We start from the raw sequence: 20,219 nt of genomic DNA, 5'->3' as shown, positions 1-20,219 counted from the left end.
CTTGGCAATTGTAAATAGTGCTGCGATGAATGTAGGGGTGCATGTATCTTTTTGAATTAGAGTTTTATCTAGGTATATACCCAGGAGTGGGATTGCTAGATCACATGGTAGCTCTATTTTTAGCTTTTTAAGGAAACTCCATACTGTTCTCCATAGTGGCTGTACCCATTTACAGTCCCACCAACAGTGTAGGAGGGTTCCCTTTCCTCCACACCCTCTCCAGCATTTGTTATTTGTAGACATTTTGATGATGGTCATTCTGACTGGTGTGAAATGGTGCCTCATTGTAGTTTTTTTTTGTGTGTGTGGTACACGGGCCTCTCACTGTTGTGGCCTCCCCCGTTGCGGAGCACAGGCTCCGGACGCACAGGCTCAGCAGCCATGGCTCACGGGCCCAGCCGCTCCACGGCATGTGGGATCCTCCCAGACCGGGGCACGAACCCGTGTCCCCTGCATCAGCAGGCGGACTCCCAGCAACTGCGCCACCAGGGAAGCCCCTCATTGTAGTTTTGATTTGCATTTATCTAATAAGTAATGATGTTGAGCATCTTCTCATGTGCCTATTGGCCATCTGGATGTCTTCTTTGGAGAAATGTCTGTTTAGGTCTTCTGACCATTTTTTGATTGGGTTGTTTGTTTTTTTGTTGTTGAGCTGTATGAATTGTTTGTGTATTCTGGAAATTAATCCCTAGTTGGTTGCATCATTTGCAAATATTTTCTCCCATTCTGTAGGTTGTCTTTTTGTTTTGTTTATGGTTTCCTTTGCTGGCAAAAGCTTATTAGTTTGATTAAGTCCCATTTGTTTATTTTTACTTTTATTTCTATTGCCTTGGGAGACTGACCTAAGAAAACATTGCCACAATTTATGTCAGAGAGTGTTTTGTGGGGCCACATTGGAAATTTTCATTTTCAGTTGTCACAGTGGCTGAGGTGAGAGGTCTCCCGCAAAGAGTGGGACAGAATCATACATGAAGAGTGGTTCCATGTCCCCCATGACTCTGAAATGTCACATGGATGATACATACCCTGTATAATTATCTCATCCTAGAAACTAATTCTCTTTGACATCAAATTTGTTGAATGGTTGTAGTATGAAACTGAGTTTTCTGAGACTACAACTGCTGAGTAATGACTATGCTTTGTTTGGTTGGGATTTTACCCAGTGTTTTTCATCATCTGAGAAAATCACATTGCACAGTGGGCATATGTCACTTGAAGCATTTGTGTTGCCTCTATTGCACCTTGTGTTTGTAGCTGTTACATTCACTGCGGTTTCACATATAGGTGCAAGCATCTAACTACATCATCATGTTTCCTGATGTGCTAGTGCCTGACCACTTATAGTCAAAATATGCATTTTGGGCTTCCCTGGTGGCGCAGTGGTTGAGAGTCCGCCTGCCGATGCAGGGGACACGGGTTCGTGCCCCGGTCCGGGAAGATCCCACATGCCGTGGAGCGGCTGGGCCCGTGAGCCATGGCCTCTGAGCCTGCGTGTCCGGAGCCTGTGCTCCGCAACGGGAGAAGCCACAACGGTGAGAGGCCCGTGTACCGCAAAAAAAAAAAAAAAAAAAAAAAAAAAAGCATTTCTATATCATAAATCACTTTTCTGAGAGTTCTCTTTTATATTATATTCACAGCATTATATTGATTTTTTAATTGTATAGGTATGTTGTATTATTTAGGAATTTCATTTTAGGATAACAAAGGGGTCTTTAAAAATATTCCTTGGGCTTCCCTGGTGGCGCAGTGGTTGAGAGTCCGCCTGCCGATGCAGGGGACACGGGTTCGTGCCCCTATCCCGGAAGATCCCACATGCCGCGCAGCGGCTGGGCCCGCGAGCCATGGCCGCGGAGCCTGCGTGTCCGGAGCCTGTGCTCCGCAACGGGAGAGGCCACAGCAGTGAGAGGCCCGCGTACAGCAAAAAAAAAAAAAAAAAAAAAAAAAAAATATTCCTTACCAATGGGGGCATTGCATCTGAGGGTGCTGAGGACCATTGGCCCTGCCCGTGGATGCTCCTCTGCTGGGTGTGAGGGTGTGGGTGTGCTCAGGGCGGTGATTCCCGGGGCGCTGGAGCTGACACAAGCCACCCCACACCATGTGCCTTCTGGGGAGCACCTGCTGGTTGCCTGATGTGTGAGGCAAGTCCTGGATCACAGGGTGGAAAGAGAAGGCGAGCACTGTCCCCTGGGAGACAAGACTGAAAACTGGGTTCAGGGCAAGAGGAGTGCAGGGGGTGGGGGGAAACCCGCCCATGTTCTGTGAGATCAGAGGTTTGGAGAAAGGGTGGAGATGGAGGTGCCATCACGAGACCAAAACTGGGAGCTGGAAAGTTACAGCTTTGGGCGATTATGGATCTCACTGCTATGAATGTTCTAGTACGTGTGTTGGGTGAACACGTACTCACTTTTCCATCGGTAAACACCTAGGGGTGAGTTGCCGAGCTATCGTATGTGCCTCTATTCAGCTGTAGTAGACAATGCCGAGAGTTTTCCAAAGAGGTTGAAGCAATTTCCACTCCCACCAGCCAATGCATGAGCCTGAATAGGAGCCCTATTCAGCAGCAGAACAACAACAAGCAATGACCAGGAAGCCCCTCACAGACACCGTGTAGAGCAAAAGAAGGACACAAGAATTCACGTTCATATAAAGTTCAAATACAGGCACAAGGACTCCCCAGGGCTAGCAGCCAGGGTGGTGGACAGGGAGCAGTGCAGAGACTGGACAGGAGCTGAAAGGGCTTCCAGAGGCCAGGGAGTTCTGTGTCTCCACCCAGGTGCTGGCTTCTAGGGTGTGTCCATTTTGCAGTAATCCAATGGGCTGTACACTTAGGATCCATGTGCTTCCTGCCAGGTACACTTCAACACTGAACGTGTACTAACATTGAACATGGGCATGTGACAAGGAAGCTATAAGTATCCAGGGCCCTCTCTTCATCTCCTCACACCTGTGTCTGGAGACATTAAACCTTAGCTCTCCAGTGAGCCTGGGTGACCTGGAATGTCTGTGTAGAGTCTGGAGTCACATCTATGTTTGAAATCCTGCCTCTGGGTCTGATCAGCGCTGCGCCCAGCCCTGCTGCCTCCCCCGTCAGAGCAGTTCCTTCTGGGCACAGCATCAAGGGTATTAACAGACACTGCCTTCTCCCCAACTGTTGCGGGCACCTTATGAGTAAGTTTGAACTTGGCGTTCCTTGTCCCATCTACAGAGTGACCAGTCAGTGTCTGGAGAAGCAGCCCTGGACCTCGTGGTGGTCACAGTGGCCGCACCATCTGTTCATTTATCCAGTGAAGGCAGGGGAGGGCTAGGTCAGGTACAGGCAGGAGGGGCGCTCACACCCAACAGCCTGGAAATGAGACTCGGAGATGAGACGTAGTCTTCCCGGGCGTGGTGGACACCCAGAGGCCCTAGCACTGACCCCACGCTAATGAGCATTGTTTTCTCTGAACAGCCCTTCCCGGCCTGGATCAGAAGAAGCGTGGCGGCCACAGAGCATGCTGCCTGCTGACCCCCCCGCCACCCCCTCTGTTCCCACCACCGTTCTTCAGAGGGGGCCGAAGTCCGGTGAGTAGCTCTGGGCTCATGAGAGAGCAGAAATGCAGGTCCCAGGGCCACCACACAGCTCACCTTCTCCCCCACTGCTCCGTGGGAGTCTGTCCAGAGGCATCTCGCTCTCTGCCCTCACATGGCAGGTAGAGCCCAGGTTGGACATTTAGCTGTTTCTGGTATGTGTCTCTTCTCCCACCGCCTTAAACAAGCGATGGAGGGAAGTGCTTCTCAGCAGGGAATTGGACTTGGCAAGGTGTCCCATCCTCTCAAAAACATTGAGGTGAATTTATAACTTTCTGGGCTCCTATCAGTGGCTCGGACATGGAATTTTCCCTTCTCCCCAAGTGCTTGTGAAATTCCCTTCCACAGCCTGAATTGAACTTACACCATATCCATGAGGTGACACAGGAAACAGTCCTGTGAGAGGGAACAGAAGTGGGGAGAGAGGAAAAGGTGAGGAAAGGGCAGGATCAGAGAAGCTGACCTAGAAGACAGCTGGCCAGGGCATTTCAGGGATTTGAGATGCTCAGATCTTTCCAGAACCTCTTAGACCTGTACCCTGCAGTACAATAACCACTGGCCCTATGTGACCAGCTCCAGTTGAGATGTGCTGAGTGTAAAATACACATTGGATGCATTTTATAAGAATGTAAAATATCTCAGTAATTTTTTTACATTGAATATACATTGAAATAATAATACTTGGGATGTATTGGGTAAGATAAAATACTTATTAAAATTAATTTCACTTGTTTCCTTTTACCTTTTTTATGTGGCTACCAGGAAATTTTGAACTATATAGGTGTCTCCCATTGGTGGCTCACATTTTATTTCTCTTGGACGGTGCTGTCCTGGACATTGGATAAAAGGCCCCTGAGTGAGCTTCCTAACTCCATCCGAGGGGTCATTATCTCTCTGTAATCCATTCAAACCAGGTTCGTCTCAGAGCAGATGAGAGAATGGAAACTGGGGAGCCAGAGGTCTCCTTCTTGAGACGCCCACTGGGGTGTCAGGGAAACGCCAGCCTCAGGGGCTGGGCTATAGAACAGGTCTGTGTCCAGGAGGTGACCATTCTTCTGTCCCCCAAGTCTGACCTGTAACCTGTGTCGCTTTGCCTTGAAGCTTCTCTCCCCAGACATGAAGAATCTCGTCCTGGAACTGGAGACCACACGGCCCCCATGCGTGCAAGGGTCGCTCAGCTCCCCCGGGCCTCCGGGGCCCCAGGTCGGTGCATCCCCCAGGCCCTACCCCGCTGTCCTCTGTTCAGAGCAGGGATGCCCTCTGGACAGAGCTGCCCCTTTTCAGGTGACATGGGGTTGTCTTCCTGCCCTGGACAGAACACTGGTTCATCTCTGGGGGAGTCTGCCTCCCAGCCTTGACGTCCTACTCCACACAATGGGAATAAATAACTTCCCTTACAGTACTGGATTTGGGGGGGTGACCCAGTGAGCTGCTTGGTCGCTTGGGCACCCCCCAAAGTGGTGATAACGGGTGTGGTTATTATTATAGTTATCATCAGACAAACATTTGATGACAATGTGACCCCACCAGTGGACCCAGAGGTACCTGCATTCAGGCCAGAAAAATGGAGGTAACAGGGAACTTGTTACCCTGAGCTCAGTTTGGCCCCCAGATACTGGCACCACGTAGCTCACCTTTCCCCACCAAAGCTCAAGTAAGAGTGAGAAGCAGGCAAAATGCTACAGAAAGGATTTTCTAGGCAGACAAAGAGTACCCTCCAGAGACCCTGTCTCATGGACTCCTGGCCCCTCTGGCTGGCCTGGGAGAGGGGGTCCATCGAGGAGGAACATCCCTCAGCCTGGGGTCTGGGCCTGCCATGGGGACGGGAAAGAGGAATTATGTCACCCTTCCTGGGAACCCCTCCTGTGGCTTTCCATCACGGGATGAAGAGTAAGACAAACTCCTCACCCTGGGAGCAAAGCCCCACACGCGGGGACCCGTTCTCTCCTGCATCAGCTCAAATGACCACCACTGCCCACTCAGTGCAGCCACAGTGCACCTCCTGAGTCCTCAAGCCCCCGAAGCTTGCTCCAGCCTTAGGACCCTGAGGCTTGTGGCTCCGGCTGTTTGGCACGTTCTGCCTTCTGATTTTCACCACGGCCAGCTCCTTTGTCCCTCAGCACTCAGTGTGCCCGCCACCTCCTCAGACATGTCTGCTCGGCCACTCCTCCGGCAGTACCCTCCCCATCACTCTCCACCCAATGACCTATTTTCTTTCTCGGCATAGTTTGCTCACGTTGTTATGGTTTTCTTATTTTTTGTTCCTAGGCTCTTTGGTCTCCCCTCCATAAAATGTCAGCTCTATGGCTGGAGTTGGCAAACTATGGCCAGGGGTCCAATCTGGCTTTTTTTTGTAGTTAAATATTATCGTCTCTGGCTGCTTTTGCACTAACTGGTAGAGTTGAGTAGTTGTGACAGAATTGCTATATCAGAGCCAAAGCCTAAGATATTTCCTATCTGGCTTCTTACAGAACCAGTAAATTGACCCCTGGTCTTGCGAGCAGGGACATTGCCCGCCTTGCTCATGCTGTGTGCCCAGCCCACACCAGTGCCCAGGGTGTAGAGCTTCCCCATCAATATTTGTTGAATGCAATGAGGAAAACAGGTGGACCAGAGCTGCCACAGAGGGGCTGGGGAGTCCGCATAAAGGCATGGTGGGCACCCGAGGGTCAGCTCTGGAGGGACTTCTATCTTCCCAGCCTTGAAGTCCATGCTGACAGCAAGTGATAGCACGTGAGAAACGATGCTGAAAGCTCAGCCTCCCTGCACTGGTGCCGAATCAAATCTCAGAGACAGAGTTTTGGGTGAAGTAGAAGAGGACAGCTTTATTACTTTGCCAGGCAAAGGGGGCCACAGCGGGCTAATGCCCTCAAAACTGTGTGTCCCAACCCCAGAGGACTGGATGAAGAGTTTTATAACAGTGGTTCAAGGGTGGGGTCTCTGACAAGATTAGGGTGTGAGCAGGGCCTGCCCTCCTTTAACCTCATCTCCTCATCTTGATGAGCTTCTCTGGTCCCTTTAGTCTTGCCTCAGGTGGTCTCTTGGCTGCTCCTCCTTTGTTCGAATCCACCCTTTGGATCTCAGGGAAGGTCATAGAGGCTTGCCTACAAGAAACAGGGGACAGTAAGGCCAGACACTATAAAGCTCTTAGAGGAAAACATAGGCAGAACACACTATGACATAAATCACAGCAAGATCCTTTTTGGCCCCCTTCCTAGAGAAATGGAAATTTAAAAAAAATAAACAAATGGGACCTAATGAAACTTAAAAGCTTTTGCACAGCAAAGGAAACCATAAACAAGATGAAAAGACAACCCTCAGAATGGGAGAAAATATTTGCAAACGAAGCAACTGACAAAGGATTAACCTCCAAAATTTACAAGCAGCTCATACAGCTCAATATCAAAGAAACAACCCAATCCAAAAATGGGCAGAAGACCTAAACAGACATTTCTGCAAAGAAGATATACAGACTGCCAACAAACACATGAAAGGATGCTCAACATCACTAATCATTAGAGAAATGTAAATCAAAGCTACAATGAGGTATCACCTCACACCGGAATGGCCATCATCAAAAAAATCTAGAAACAATAAATGCTGGAGAGGGTGTGGAGAAAAGGGAACCCTCCTGCACTGTTGGTGGGAATGTAAATTGATACAGCCACTATGGAGAACATTATGGAGGTTCCTTAAAAAACTAAAAACAGAACTACCATACGACCCAGCAATCCCACTACTGGGCATATACCCTGAGAAAACCATAATTTGAAAAGAGTCATGTACCACAATGTTCATTGCAGCTCTATTTACAATAGCCAGGACATGGAAGCAACCTAAGTGCCCATCGACAGATGAATGGATAAAGAAGATGTGACACATATATACAATGGAATATTACTCAGCCATAAAAAGAAACGAAATTGAGTTATTTGTAGTGAGGTGGATGGATCTAGAGTCTGTCATACAGAGTGAAGTAAGTCAGAAAGAGAAAAACAAATACCGTATGCTAACACATATATGTGGAATCTAAAAAAAAAAAAAAAAGTTCTGAAGAACCTAGGGGCAGGACAGGAATAAAGACGCAGACATGGAGAATGGACTTAAGGACACGGGAAGGGGGAAGGGTAAGCTGGGACAAAGTGAGAGAGTGTCATGGACATATATACACTACCAAATGTAAAATAGGTAGCTAGTGGGAAGCAGCCGCATACCACAGGGAGATCAGCTCCGTGCTTTGTGACCACCTAGAGGGGTGGGATAGGGAGAGTGGGAGGGAGACGCAAGAGGAAAGAGATATGGGAACATATGTATATGTATAACTGATTCACTTTGTTATACAGCAGAAACTAACACACCATTGTAAAGCAATTATACTCCAATGAAGATGTTAAAAAAAAAGAAACGGGACAAAAAAAGGCCTCCGTGTCTGGGACCGCCACAGGCCCCGCTCAGTTTCAGAACCCACAGCGAACCCATGGGAAGGGTGTCCCTGCTGCCCCCAGACTGCGGTCTCCAGCCCCATGTGCATGCCTCCAACCTCGTGCAATCCCACGTGTGTCACTCCGAGGCTGTGCTGCCGACTCTGGGGACACAGTGTGAGGACCAGCAACACTGGCATCACCTGGGAACTTGCTGGAAACGCAGAATCTCACCCTCCCCATCTCCATCCCACACCCTTCAATCGGAATCTGCATTTTAACAAGACCCCCCAGAGGAAATCAGTCCACATCAAAGTTTGGGAAGCGCTGAGCTAGGGAGAGCACAACGGCCTGATACATATTTCTAGTCCATTTCAAGAAAATGGAAAAAAGTGAGGCTTGGAAAAGAAAAAAGAATGGAACTGAAACTCTCCCTCCTCCCGTCCCTAAAACAGAAGGAGAATAAACCAGAGATAGTGGTTCCCAAACTTTTCTGCACATTAGAATCCCCTGGGATGCCTGTGTCCCTCGGGAATTTTAAAAGATCCCCAGGGGTTTCTAATGTGCAGAGAGGCTTAGGAACCCCTGGCTGAGGGGTTGTTGATCATTTGGACAAGCCTCATAGAAATCCTGTTTCAGACAGGCTTTGTGTGAGGTGTGCTTACCTGCAGACCTTGGGGATGAAGTGGTGGCCTGGGGGTTTTGGTGGCTTCCTCTCTGCTGTCCTGGAGAGCTTGGAAGACAGTTGGCCAACTGAGCATTTCATAGGCGCGTACGCTGAAGGCAACTGCGTCCTGCCGTAGGGGGTGTCAAGCTTTAGTGCGACGGGCCCTTGAGTCCCTGAGCTGGACTCCGCCCCGCTCCCGTGGCCGGGCCGTGGGACAAAAACGTACTCTTCACATCTTAAAACAGAAGACTTTTGCTGTACCTGGTACCCATAGATCCACCATGGGAATTTCTGTGTCAGCTGCTCCTGCGAGCAAAGCCTAACTTCCGTCTTGTCTGGGCCCCAGGGAAACTTGGGAAGAGCAGCTGAAAAGACGTGAGAGGTGGTGCAGCATCTCGTTGTCAGCAAATAGCATATCTTCACGTCTCTTTAGCTGCTCTCACCAAGCACTCAGGATGTTTCGGGCAACCCAAGAATTCCAGGGAGAAAATGAAAATCACAGAGAGTAGGTGTGTGACCATTAATTACAATAATGGTGCTGCTGGAAACAGCCTAGAGAAAGCAAGAAGAGGCGGCCTAGGGAGGGGGGGCCTGGGCTGGAGAGTGTGGAGTGTCCTTCCTGCCGTGCCTGGAGCCCTGAATCTGCAGAGAGAACGAGGCTGCTGAGGAACTAGGGCCCCAAGAGCCCCTCCCGGCCTTGGCTCCCTCCCACCGGCCCGCCTTGGGCTCATGCATGCTTTCTTCACTTCTTATCTTGATCGTGTAGGGCCCGCCTGGGCTTCCCGGCAAGACAGGACCAAAGGGAGAAAAGGTACGAATCACCTGTATCTTCACCCCACCTCTCCTTGGTAGTTCCAGCCTGTTTTCTGGGGGCGCCACTGAGGGTTTTCAAGTTCAGATTTCAAAGCATGTGCTAATCCTGCCTTAGTGCGTGAGGATGGGCTCCGGGGTGACTGGGCTGCTGAAGGTGTGGGACCCCACTGGTGCATCTGGGGGGGCCCCCTGACGTGGCGGGGGTGCTGTGAACCACCAGGTGACCAAGCCGCATGGGCATGCCCTCTCATTAGCCCTTTTAAGCCCTCTGATTCCAGAACTTTTCCTCCAAAGCAGCCTCTGCTTACCTGTCTTCTCCATCCACAGGGGGAGCTTGGCCGACCGGGAAGGAAGGTATGGTCCATGCTGTTCTGTCAGCATTACGCGGGCAGCTGTGCTCGGCGTGCGTGAGTGTGTGCACTTCTAGGGGTGGGGACCAGCCGCGCACCTCCGCAGCCCTGATACCCGGATGGCTGATGACAGCACTGCCATCCTGATGAGGACAGTAGTGACCTCATCTTTCTGCCCACTTTTCAGTCAGGAGCTGCAGCCTGCTGCTGGTGGCATTCGGACTTCTGCCAGAGGCTGCCAAGCCTGGCCAGATTTCCCCCAGCCTCACACCACCTCATCCTGCCATCCATCAGAGAAACCCTCCAAGGCCTCAGCCAGCGGCACCAAATGACTCTCACTGTCAATTTGATTAAAGTGGAATAAAGTGTCAGACAGAAACAAATGGCTTTGCTTTAAGGCCCAGCTGAAATAAATGGGAGTTACTTCAGGACACAGGGACTCAGTAAACCAAACACATGTTATTAAGGTTCTCATTAGTGTCAGGAAGGAATAAACCCCCTGCCGCTTGCTGTAGTCAGTGGATGCTGGCACTGAAATTGTAGGTCTTGGTGATATAGAAGGAGGTTCAAAACTTTGGCCAAGAAAGATGCTTCTGGTCCTAAATATACATTACTATTTTCCCAGTTAAATGTTTTATTCAAATACTTTCACTATCAATAAGAGCCTCAAACAGACCTTTGTAAGGCAAAGTGCCAACCCTTTAAGGCACAGCTGACCACTCCAGTCAAGGCCCAGTGGTCGAGTGAAGTGCTGGACTGGGAGGATTCCGCCATCGTCTCCATGCTCAGGACTAACAAGGGCCGTGATTGATTAGTGATGTCTGCCGTGGATGAGGAAGGCAGGAACAGGAACTAGTACACATGCCAGCACCTGTGATGTCTGGGTAGGGGCTGGGCCTTCCACATCTCCAGCTTGGCTAACTGAAACTAGCCAATGGGTACAGAGGTCAACATAGACCCCAGGTCGCTGCTCCCATGCTCTCTTTTTTTTTTTTTCCTGGTACGCGGATCTCTCACTGCTGTGGCCTCTCCCGTTGCGGAGCACAGGCTCCGGACGCGCAGGCCCAGTGGCCATGGCTCACGGGTCCATCTGCTCCGCAGCATGTGGGATCCTCCCGGACTGGGGCATGAACCCCTGTCCCCTGCACCGGCAGGCGGACTTTCAACCATTGCGCCACCAGGGAAGCCCGCTCCCATGCTCTCTTGCAGGGCTTACTCTTCCATAGCTCCTTGGCTTATGTTGGGTTCCCTAGACACAGAGACAGAGATGGTCCATGCCATGTGCAAGTGAATTAATGATTAAGGGAGCTCTCTCCAGAGGAGCCTGAGGGGAGGGGATACCCAGATGGGGCAGGGAAAGAAACCCAGCGTGGGGTGGTATCAGATGACATCCAAATTCAGTCTGATCCCTAGGGGAGCTCTGGAGTGTGAACGGCACCAGAGAATTTGTCCTGCCTTACCTTGATGTAAGGGGGCTAGGCTGTTGACTGCAGGAAGTGGAGGTACATCAATTGCTGGGCAGCTCCAATTGCCCCCGGCAAACCCACACTTGCAGGTTGTAAGAAGGAATGTGTTGGTACAGCAAAGAAGGTAGCCCCTGGGAAATGGGCATGCTGAGCAGGGGGGAAAGAACTTGAGGGAGTACCCCCAGCATCTGCTGCTGCTCTCCAAACATAATCCTCTCCCCTCCTACGTTGTCTCCTTGGGGAGAACCTATGGGAATGCAGGGGACATTTGGGTGGGTGGGTAGAGATGATAACAATTGAAGAACCAAGAAGTTTAGAATCCCTTCCCTACCACCTTCCATTTCTTGAATAGAACAATCTTGTGTGTTGACATAATGTGACACCAAGGGCTTAAACTCATACCCGAGTGGCCCAACTTTCTAGGCCATCAGTCTTTGGAGGGTGGGGATGAGGGTCCTGGGGCCATGCTTGGAGGCCCCATACTCCCCTCTAGGCCACAGAGGCAAATCTGTGTTTTTAGAGGGAGAGAAACAAACCCAGTTGTCCTGACTTTTGTTCTCTGTCTTTGAAGGGCAGACCTGGCCCCCCAGGTGTTCCTGGCATGCCTGGGCCTGTTGGCTGGCCCGGCCCTGAAGGCCCCAGGGTAAGTGTGGCAGCTCTCAGGGCTCCAGTGGCATCAGAACTGGAGGGGAGAAGATGGCGGCTCCCCAGGCCCCTGGCACATAGTCGGTGAAACTCACTTCCTCCAGATGGGGAGGAAGGAGAGAGCCTGAGGACTGACCCGAGGTCCGTAAACACTTCCTCCTTTGCTTGGACTGCAAGACCTTGGTCAGTCCCACAGCTCAGCTTCTGTGGGAGGAGAAACAAGGGGCTGCCGCCTCTTTCCCAGGGGCCCTGTCCTCCTTTGTCCTGAGAGTTAGTGTGCAATTCTTTGGTTCCCTGAGATGATGCAAGAGGGGCTTGTGTCTGGAAAGCTGTTGGCCTGTCATGCTAATTGGGCAGGGGGTGGAGGGTGAAGGCGTGGGAGTTGGGGGCTGGAACAACGGAAATCCTATATTCACAGAGGGATTGTCAAATGCTGGTGAAATCCCCGTCCTCAGACAGGTTAGGAAAAGCTAATACATCCACACCCATGTCTTTTTACACACTTTGGTCATAGGCTATTGGGTGCAGAGGCCACGACTCAGAACTTTGACCTGCAGAAGTCAGGGGTGAGCAGGTGAATGTCACTGTCTGCTCTGACTCACTTATTGGCTGTATTTATTCTGAGGATAGAAAATTGTTCCCAGTCCTCTTAGAAAAAGTCCCAAGGATATTTCTTTAAAAATCCACTGTATAGAGCTGAGCCGTCCAATATGGCAGCCACTAGCCACATGTGGCTACTGAACCCTTGAAACATGCCTAGTGCCACTGAGGAACTGAATATTTAATTTTAATTAATTTAAGTTTGAATTTAAAAACCTGTACTCAATTCAGTTAGTTGAAAATATTTAAGTATTTTGGAGTAAATTGAGTACGTGAATCTGCTTTTTTAACTATACATTTTTTGAAATCTAAATATAGATCAAGTATTTTAGATGAAAGTTTAGCACCTGAATTGAGATGTGATTTAAATGTAAAATACACAACAGATTTCAAATATTTATTATGGAAAATGGAATGTAAACCTCTCAGGAATAATTTTTACATTGATGGCATGTTTAAAATGATAATTAGATTAAATTAATTAGAGAAAATAAAATATGTTGTTAAAGTTAATTCCATCTGTTTAGTTTTACTTTTAATGTGACTTCTAAAACAAGTTTAATATTAAGTATGTGGTTCACCTTATATTTCAACTGTTTAGCGCTGGTTAAAGTTTTTTAGCACAAAGGGCACTGAGAGTTCCAACTGTAAACCATTCTGAGGGGTAACAGATCCCACCCATGAATCCTAGTCCCCTGCCTCCGTAGTATACACCCAGAGGCTGATGTTCACTCTGCTTGGCTGCAAACTTAGGGTAACAGTATATGGAAACATCAGAAAGGTCCTCACTATGCAAAGAGTAGAGCAGATGTAGTTTTTTGGGGGGTGCAGATACCTTGTCCTTTGAGGCCTCAGTGCCTTCATGCTCTCTCCCCCTCCCTTTCCCAGCCTCCTCTGGGAGAAGATCAAACATCAGTCAATTTACAACATGTTAGTGAGCATTTAGTTTGAAGATCTGCTCTACCTTGGACAATTTCATTCTATGTTTCATGTCAAGTACCAGAATGAAGTGTGGAGCCTGTAGTCCTGGGCCCCTGGGAGCCAGCAAGGGAGGATTTGGGGTCCTCAGATTCACAGGCCAGCCCCAATGTCCCCAGTTCCATCCTGATCTTGCCCATGCCTTTCCTGGTTCAGTTTCTCTAGGAAATGTCACTGTAGGTCTTTTTTCCCCCTTCTTCTGATTCCCACAGGGTGAAAAAGGTGACCTGGGGATGATGGGCTTGCCAGGGTCAAGAGGACCAATGGGCTCCAAGGTCAGTGTGTTGGTCCAGATAGATTTTTCCAGGTCTTCTTACTAAGGTTCTGGAGCAGCTGATGTCTATAAAGTGGGGACTGGGTGGCTGCCGTCCTGGGCTGGGGATTGTCACAGATATTGGAGAGCCCCTTGCCAGAGTGTGCTTATCTTTACCAGCCCTCTGGGGGACATCGTGTCCTGGGACACAGGGGCAGAGGGATGCCAGTCCTGCCGTTATCTTGGGCAGCGAGGGTCAAGCCTCTGGACAACAAAGCAGATGGAAACCTTTGTTCGGGCCTTTGGGAGAGTAAGAAAAGCAGTGTTCTTTTTAGGCCGGGTTTAAACACAACCCTCAGGGACATCTTTGTATTTCCTGCTGCAACTCCCCCACCCCCCCCCCCAAAAAAATGTGCAGCTCAATGTGGAGACACATCTCACCACCACATACAGGGATGGCTTCCGCTCTTGCACCAAACCCAAAGGTCCTACAGGGCTGATTGTCAATTCACCTTCTGCTTTCTTTTAGGGCTACCCTGGATCCAGAGGGGAAAAGGTTGGTGCTTATCTCTGATGGCTCCCCAGAGCCTGGTCTGGGCTGTTGGGTCTGGGGTCTGTGATGAGCAGAGGATGGGCCCAGGGGTCTCTTTAGTCAGCGACTGCAGCCACAACTCCTAGATATTACCCTGTCCTTTGTCAATGGGCTGCGAGACAGGAGTGAGGGGCCTCCTAGCCAGGGCAAGTGGGTTAAGGAGGACCTCCCGGAGGAGGTGAAGGCCCCTCAGGCAGGACAGTGAGAGCTGAAAGTTGTGCTAGGTGCAGTGTGAACACAGCTGGCATGGGGTGCTGCACAAAAATGGAAGATGTGTCCTTAGAGCAAGCTTCTACCACACAACCTTCTTGTCTGTCAAAAACGGAGCAAAAAACAAAAAACCCAGCCAGACCCTGGGGATAAATTTCCTAGAGGATAAGAGAAAACCTGGGACCCAGAATTTTCTGTGGGTTGTCCTTTATTAGTGTAGAGGTCTTTGAGGTCCAAATAGAAGTTTATCTCACAAAGCATGCCTTCCCTGGGCCAGTCTCCTAACCTCTGAGCCTATTTCTTTGCCTGGGAAGTGAGGGTGCTGACCTATGGAGCTTTCAGTTTGAAATGCTCCAGGCCCCCCTCCCCCCCAATGGAGTTAACTCATTGACTCTCTCCTGTGGTTTCCTCCTAGGGATCCAGAGGTGAAAGGGGTGACTTGGGTCCCAAAGGAGAAAAGGTAATGGGCATTGCATAAAAATGATAAACTTCAACAGAAGTGGCAGCCCCTGCCCACCCCCAACTTGCAGGCTGACAGGCTGAATGAATGAATGAATGAATGGCTGACTGACTGACTGGCTGACTGACTGACTGACCAACTGGCTGACTGTCTGTCTGTCTGCCTGACTCACTGGCTAGCTGAATGGCTGACTGACCAACTGGCTGACTGCTGGCTGGCTGGCTGGCTGGCTGGCTGTCTGACTGACCGACTGACTGACCGACTGACTGACTGACTGACTGACTGGCTGACTGACAGGACTTTATCTTTTTTTTTTAATTAATTAATTTATTTATTTATTATTTTTATTTATTTATTTATTTATTTATTTTAAATTAGTTTCTGCTTTATAACAAAGTGAATCAGTCATACATATACATCTGTTCCCACATCCCTTCCCTCATGCATCTCCCTCCCTCCCACCCTCCCCGGCAGGACTTTATCTTGAAGAGCTGACCAAACTCTTCCTCAGCCCTTTCAAGCATTATTTCAGAGGCAGTCACTGTGTTTGTTGTTCTCTTCACAGGGTTTCCCAGGACTTCCTGGAATGTTGGGGCAGAAAGTAAGTACCTAGAAGTAGTAAAAATAGGTCTCAGTAACAAATTAGACCTTCCAAGTGCAGCGAAAAGAGGTCTGCCTCTCCATTCATCAGGCATGAAAAGCGGGTTTTGCTGTGGAAGTTTCTAGTTTGAAAGGGGAGCAAGTTGTTGAATGCATCAGTGAGACCTCCCTCCAGCTCAGTGGGAGGAAGGGATTCCCCACCTGAGTGGAGAGAGGCGTTCCCTGCATCTTCTGTCTGTCAGAGGGCTATGGGACTGTTCAAAAGCAGAAAGCTTTGTGCCCGGGCACTCAGACTGGAGCAGCAGTGGTCAAGGGCCCTGGAGTGGGTCTGAGACCACTGCTGACTGCACCCAGCTCAGTGCTCCTTCAAGGGGGCACATGCACTGCCAGAGGCCCACAGAGTTATTTTAGTGGGTAACAGCTAAAACATTTTTTATTTGATAGGTAAATTTATTATCTGTTTAAGTATTTAGTGGGATTTGCTTGGGACAAGACTTAAATAAGGAGTTAATTTGGTTGACTTAAAGAAAAAATATTCAGTGAATAACAATAGAATGGTGTGCAGATATGATAAAACCATGAAAGTGACAATTGAGTGACAGACTTTTTTAAACTTTTACTTAAGGTTAGGGAAGAGTTATGGGGGTGGCGAGGGGAGTGTCAGAGAAAGGGTGCTTGAATGATCACTTAGGACAACCATCATCACAATGGTGGTTCCTCATGCTGTAAGGCACTGACATTGGAAACTTATTTTTGCCTAAGCCTCAGAGCATGATATTCTTCAAACAGGCAAACGGGATGCTTTCTTAGAACTCTAAATTGTTTTCAAGTTCACCTTAAAATTTTATTTTCCAAACTTGAATGAACAATTTTTATCTGACTTTCTCTCAGTAGATCATATTTAAATAATTTCAATCATCCGACATGATTATAATTTATCACTGCCTAAAGCTGTCAAAAACTCTGTCTCTGCTACCTACATAGAGTGTTGGGTTAAAAATAAATAGATTAATTATATAAGCAAGTGAAAGGAAACATTAAGAGAGACAAATAATTTTATTTTAAAATACTTAGTCTAGGTTTTCATTCAGTGCAACAGTGGACATACATTCCTGTAAAATTAAGTGTGACAGCTTCTCTGGTCTCTGCACCATTTACTAGACTTGCCATACAGAGTTCTCTCTCCCTCCCAGGGCAGCCTGTTTAAGACAGAGCTGATATGATGACCATAATTAGGTCTTTGGAGAGAAATTAGATCAAGACATTACTTCACCAGATGCTTCCAGCTGGTGAAGACAAGGACCACACTTTCTTCAGACGATCTTTTCCAAAAAATTATGCTGTTTATGCTGCTGTTTTCTCCCAGCCAAACAAGATACCTCTGAGCTCCCTCTAAACAGCCAAGGAAAATTATGCAAACATCTCCATGGCCACAGAGAATCCACCCTATCCTAGCAGGCCAAAGGACGCGACGGACGGGAAAGAAATCGTAGGTTTAGGGACAATTCTAGGTGAGGCAAAATGTTGGTAGCTTGACAAATTCATTATACTGGCTGAGCCAACAGGTAATTTCAGAGCTTTATGCTTGATCCTTACTGTGTATTGGTGTTCCCTGGAATTTTCCATTGTGTTGTACCTCCTCTGGCCTCCCTGGGAGAAGTCGTCCGGGCGTTTATCCTCGTCTGAGTGGCTGGGTCAGCTCTTCACGGGCACCAGCTGTTGCCTAACAGAAACTCTCATGGCTGCTGTTGCTAAGCTTAGCTTGTGTGGTGCCTTCTGGGCTATGGAGGGGTTACTGGGAGTAGGAGGGATGCCCTGTGGGGTGGGTTCATGAGCCGAAGAGGCCACCACTGGGCTTGGAATCCTGGAAGAACATGGGGAAGGAGAGGTGAACCAAAACGGAGAGGTGGGTTTTACAAAAGGCTGGCCTTAAACTCTGGAACTCTGCAGTTGGTACACGTGGTTCCGATGGTTCCAAATAGAGCTTTTCAATTAGGACTGTTGCTTATGCTGCTTTCCATGCCTTTTACAATAACTAGATTGAGTGTGTGAACATGTGTCTGGAACATCTCTCCCACTAAGAGTTTTTATCTGAATCAAACGGGAGTGAGGTGGAACTCAAACCAATGTTTTACTGAGAGTGGGGAAATATATAACGTGAGCAGAAGCATCCCAGAGATGATAGTTGTCAAAACTGTGTCCAGTCGTTCAGAAACCCATAGATTTGAATTTGTGCTAAAAACAAAGCAAAGCACAGCATAAAATTTCAACTAAGGGAAGGCATTTCCCCCATCGGTGTCCCAGGCACAGGGGACTGAAATGCAGGCGCCTCCCACCCTAGCCTCTCTGGATGGGGATTTAGGAGCCAAAATGTGTGCTGCCCGGCAGCTGTCTCTCTCAGATAGTAACCTCCCCACCCGCGGTAACATTCTCCTTCCCATCCTCTTCCTTGGAAAACCTCTCTCCCTTCACACGACCTCATCGCTCTCCCAACCTCCCAGAGCAGCCTGCCTGGAAAAGACTGGGAGTGAACAAGGAGAGGCTCCGTGGCTGGAGATTGGATCGACCTGGAGCTGAGCTTGCTCCCTTTGCCCTCATTCCTCTCTTGCTTCTCTTTCTTTCCAGGGTGAAATGGGACCAAAGGGCGAGCCCGGGATAGCAGGCCACCGGGGGCCCACAGGAAGACCAGGAAAACGAGGCAAGCAGGTATGGATCCCAGGGCTCACCGGACCTCCTGAGCTGGGGTGCGGGTGTAGAGAGGTGGGCAGGGTGGGGCGGACAGGTCAGGGACGTTGCGGGGACACGGTCTCCAGCACCCTTTGGGCTGGGGGGGCAGTAGCAGCACCCCTTCCGGGGCGCCTGGGCTCTCCACCGAGGCGGGAGTTAGAGGCGGATGGGGTAGGATGCCCGTCCAGCTGTGTCAAGGCTAGAGGCAGGAGTGGGTCTTCGGTTCATAAGAACAGGTCTGTCTTATCCAAGGCAACTGGGAGTGCAAATCAGGTCTGCTCGTTCGCCCAGAAAACCTGCTTTTTGCCTCAGTGCCCCAGACGCAGATGGAGTTCTGGAATCAGCCCAGATATTTTCCTGCTGTTCAAGGATCTGCTGGGTCTCAACAATAGGGTGCTTTCTCTCACTCAAAATCCCCATTTGTAAATGACCCCTTTATTGGCACTATTCAGAGTTTAGGGAAAGTTTTCATTCTGAATTCCCCTGGTCAGCAGGCTCTTGTGTCAAACCATGTGATGTGAGCTGTCCCCAGGGCCTCAGAGAACCTCTCCCCTTTGCTCGAATGAGATGTGTGCCCCTTACTCTTTTGGTTGCCAGTCTGTTGGCTTTTTACCTCCTTTCCCATTATACATGTAATATATGATCATCACAGAAAACAGAAAATTCAGAAAACTAGGAAGGAAATCATCTAAAGACCTAACACCAAGGTACAACCATGTTACCATGTATGTACACTTCCTTCCAGTATTATTGCTTCCGTGGACTTTCTAGTCGTTTGTTCCTTTTATATCCGATATATACTTATTGTATCCTAAATTTTTAAAAATCACAGCACACACATTTTAACTTGTTACTGCATTCATTAAGCACTCTTACTCTTAAACATTTTTTTAAATCTCTGCATCGATTTTGGTAAATAAGTAACCAGAGTAGATATCTTGGACAAGAGAAGCCTAACCAAATTATAAATAATGCTGAGAAGTGAATGTGTTTGGGCACATTTCCATTCTTTCCTTAGGCTAGATCTGTGGCTTTCAGACTCTGGCTTCCATCAGAATCATCTTGGGGGCCGATTAAATACAGATTCCCTGCCCTGGGTGCACTGGTGGTGGTTCGAAGTATGCCTCTCCTCTTCCCCAATGTCGAGGCCTCAGTTCCCAAAGACTCTGATACAACTGGGGCTGCAGCATGGGTTGTTGTTGTTTTTAAAGCCCCACATGAGTCTAATGTGCACCGGGATTCAGAACCACGGTAACACTACAAAGCCAATTCTGGTCTTTTCGAAATGAACTTAGGAAAGACATAGACTCCACCCTGATGAATCAGCTTCCATGATGACTTTGGAAGTCACAAAGTTCCAGTTTAATTTTTAAAGATTTACAGTTGGTGGCATGGCCGCGGGTGGCTTCACAACGATGCCACAGATACCAATGTCCTAAAAACTAGGCTCAGAAAAAGAAGAAAAAAAGGAAAAATCTTTTCAAAAAAATCGTTTTCTCCGCTACTGCTGCGTTCCATCCAGAATGTGTTATGCTTGGGGTTCGAGAAGCCGGTCGGCTTCTGTCATCTAGTTCTTTCCTTGGGCAGTGTTTGTCTTGTCCTGGTGAGGACCGAAGCCAAGAAGGCTCTTTCTTGACCCTGTTGAGAATGATTCGGAGCAATCTTAAAAACGACACCAGAACCACATCTGGGAGCTCAGAGAAGTTAGGGAAATGAGCTCATCTTCCTCCAAAGACATTATAGACACCCGAGTGTGCTCCAGCCGAGACTGGACTTGTCAGCCTTGGGAGCGAGCCATGGTACTTTCTTTTTGTCATGAATTAATTGCCTAGTAGAGTCTTACATACAGAGTGTTTGTTGAGCCATGGTG

General features: G+C 48.8%; 2 protein-coding genes across 4 annotated transcripts in view; both read left to right on the top strand.

Moving 5' to 3' along the window:
- The window catches only part of HACL1 (2-hydroxyacyl-CoA lyase 1), a 100,911-nt gene extending 97,381 nt beyond the window's left edge, over positions 1-3,530 (top strand). For both annotated transcript variants that reach the window (XR_014015992.1, XR_014015993.1), the window contains one exon: positions 3,449-3,530. The gene's annotated coding sequence lies outside the window, so the exon portion shown is untranslated. The remainder of the gene's footprint in view (positions 1-3,448) is intronic.
- Positions 1-20,219, top strand: part of COLQ (collagen like tail subunit of asymmetric acetylcholinesterase) — a 67,076-nt gene that overhangs the window by 31,442 nt on the left and 15,415 nt on the right. For both annotated transcript variants that reach the window (XM_081235960.1, XM_081235961.1), the window contains exons 2-11: positions 3,449-3,561; positions 4,669-4,770; positions 9,422-9,466; positions 9,796-9,822; positions 11,856-11,927; positions 13,720-13,782; positions 14,290-14,316; positions 14,978-15,022; positions 15,588-15,623; positions 18,248-18,328. In XM_081235960.1, the coding sequence (XP_081092086.1) occupies positions 3,449-3,561; positions 4,669-4,770; positions 9,422-9,466; positions 9,796-9,822; positions 11,856-11,927; positions 13,720-13,782; positions 14,290-14,316; positions 14,978-15,022; positions 15,588-15,623; positions 18,248-18,328 (611 nt within the window). The remainder of the gene's footprint in view (positions 1-3,448; positions 3,562-4,668; positions 4,771-9,421; positions 9,467-9,795; positions 9,823-11,855; positions 11,928-13,719; positions 13,783-14,289; positions 14,317-14,977; positions 15,023-15,587; positions 15,624-18,247; positions 18,329-20,219) is intronic.

The sequence above is a fragment of the Mesoplodon bidens genome, assembly GCF_964165515.1.
Source record: "Mesoplodon bidens genome assembly, chromosome: 5".
Taxonomy (NCBI): Eukaryota; Metazoa; Chordata; class Mammalia; order Artiodactyla; family Ziphiidae; genus Mesoplodon; species Mesoplodon bidens.
This window is presented reverse-complemented; position numbering and strand designations above follow the sequence as displayed.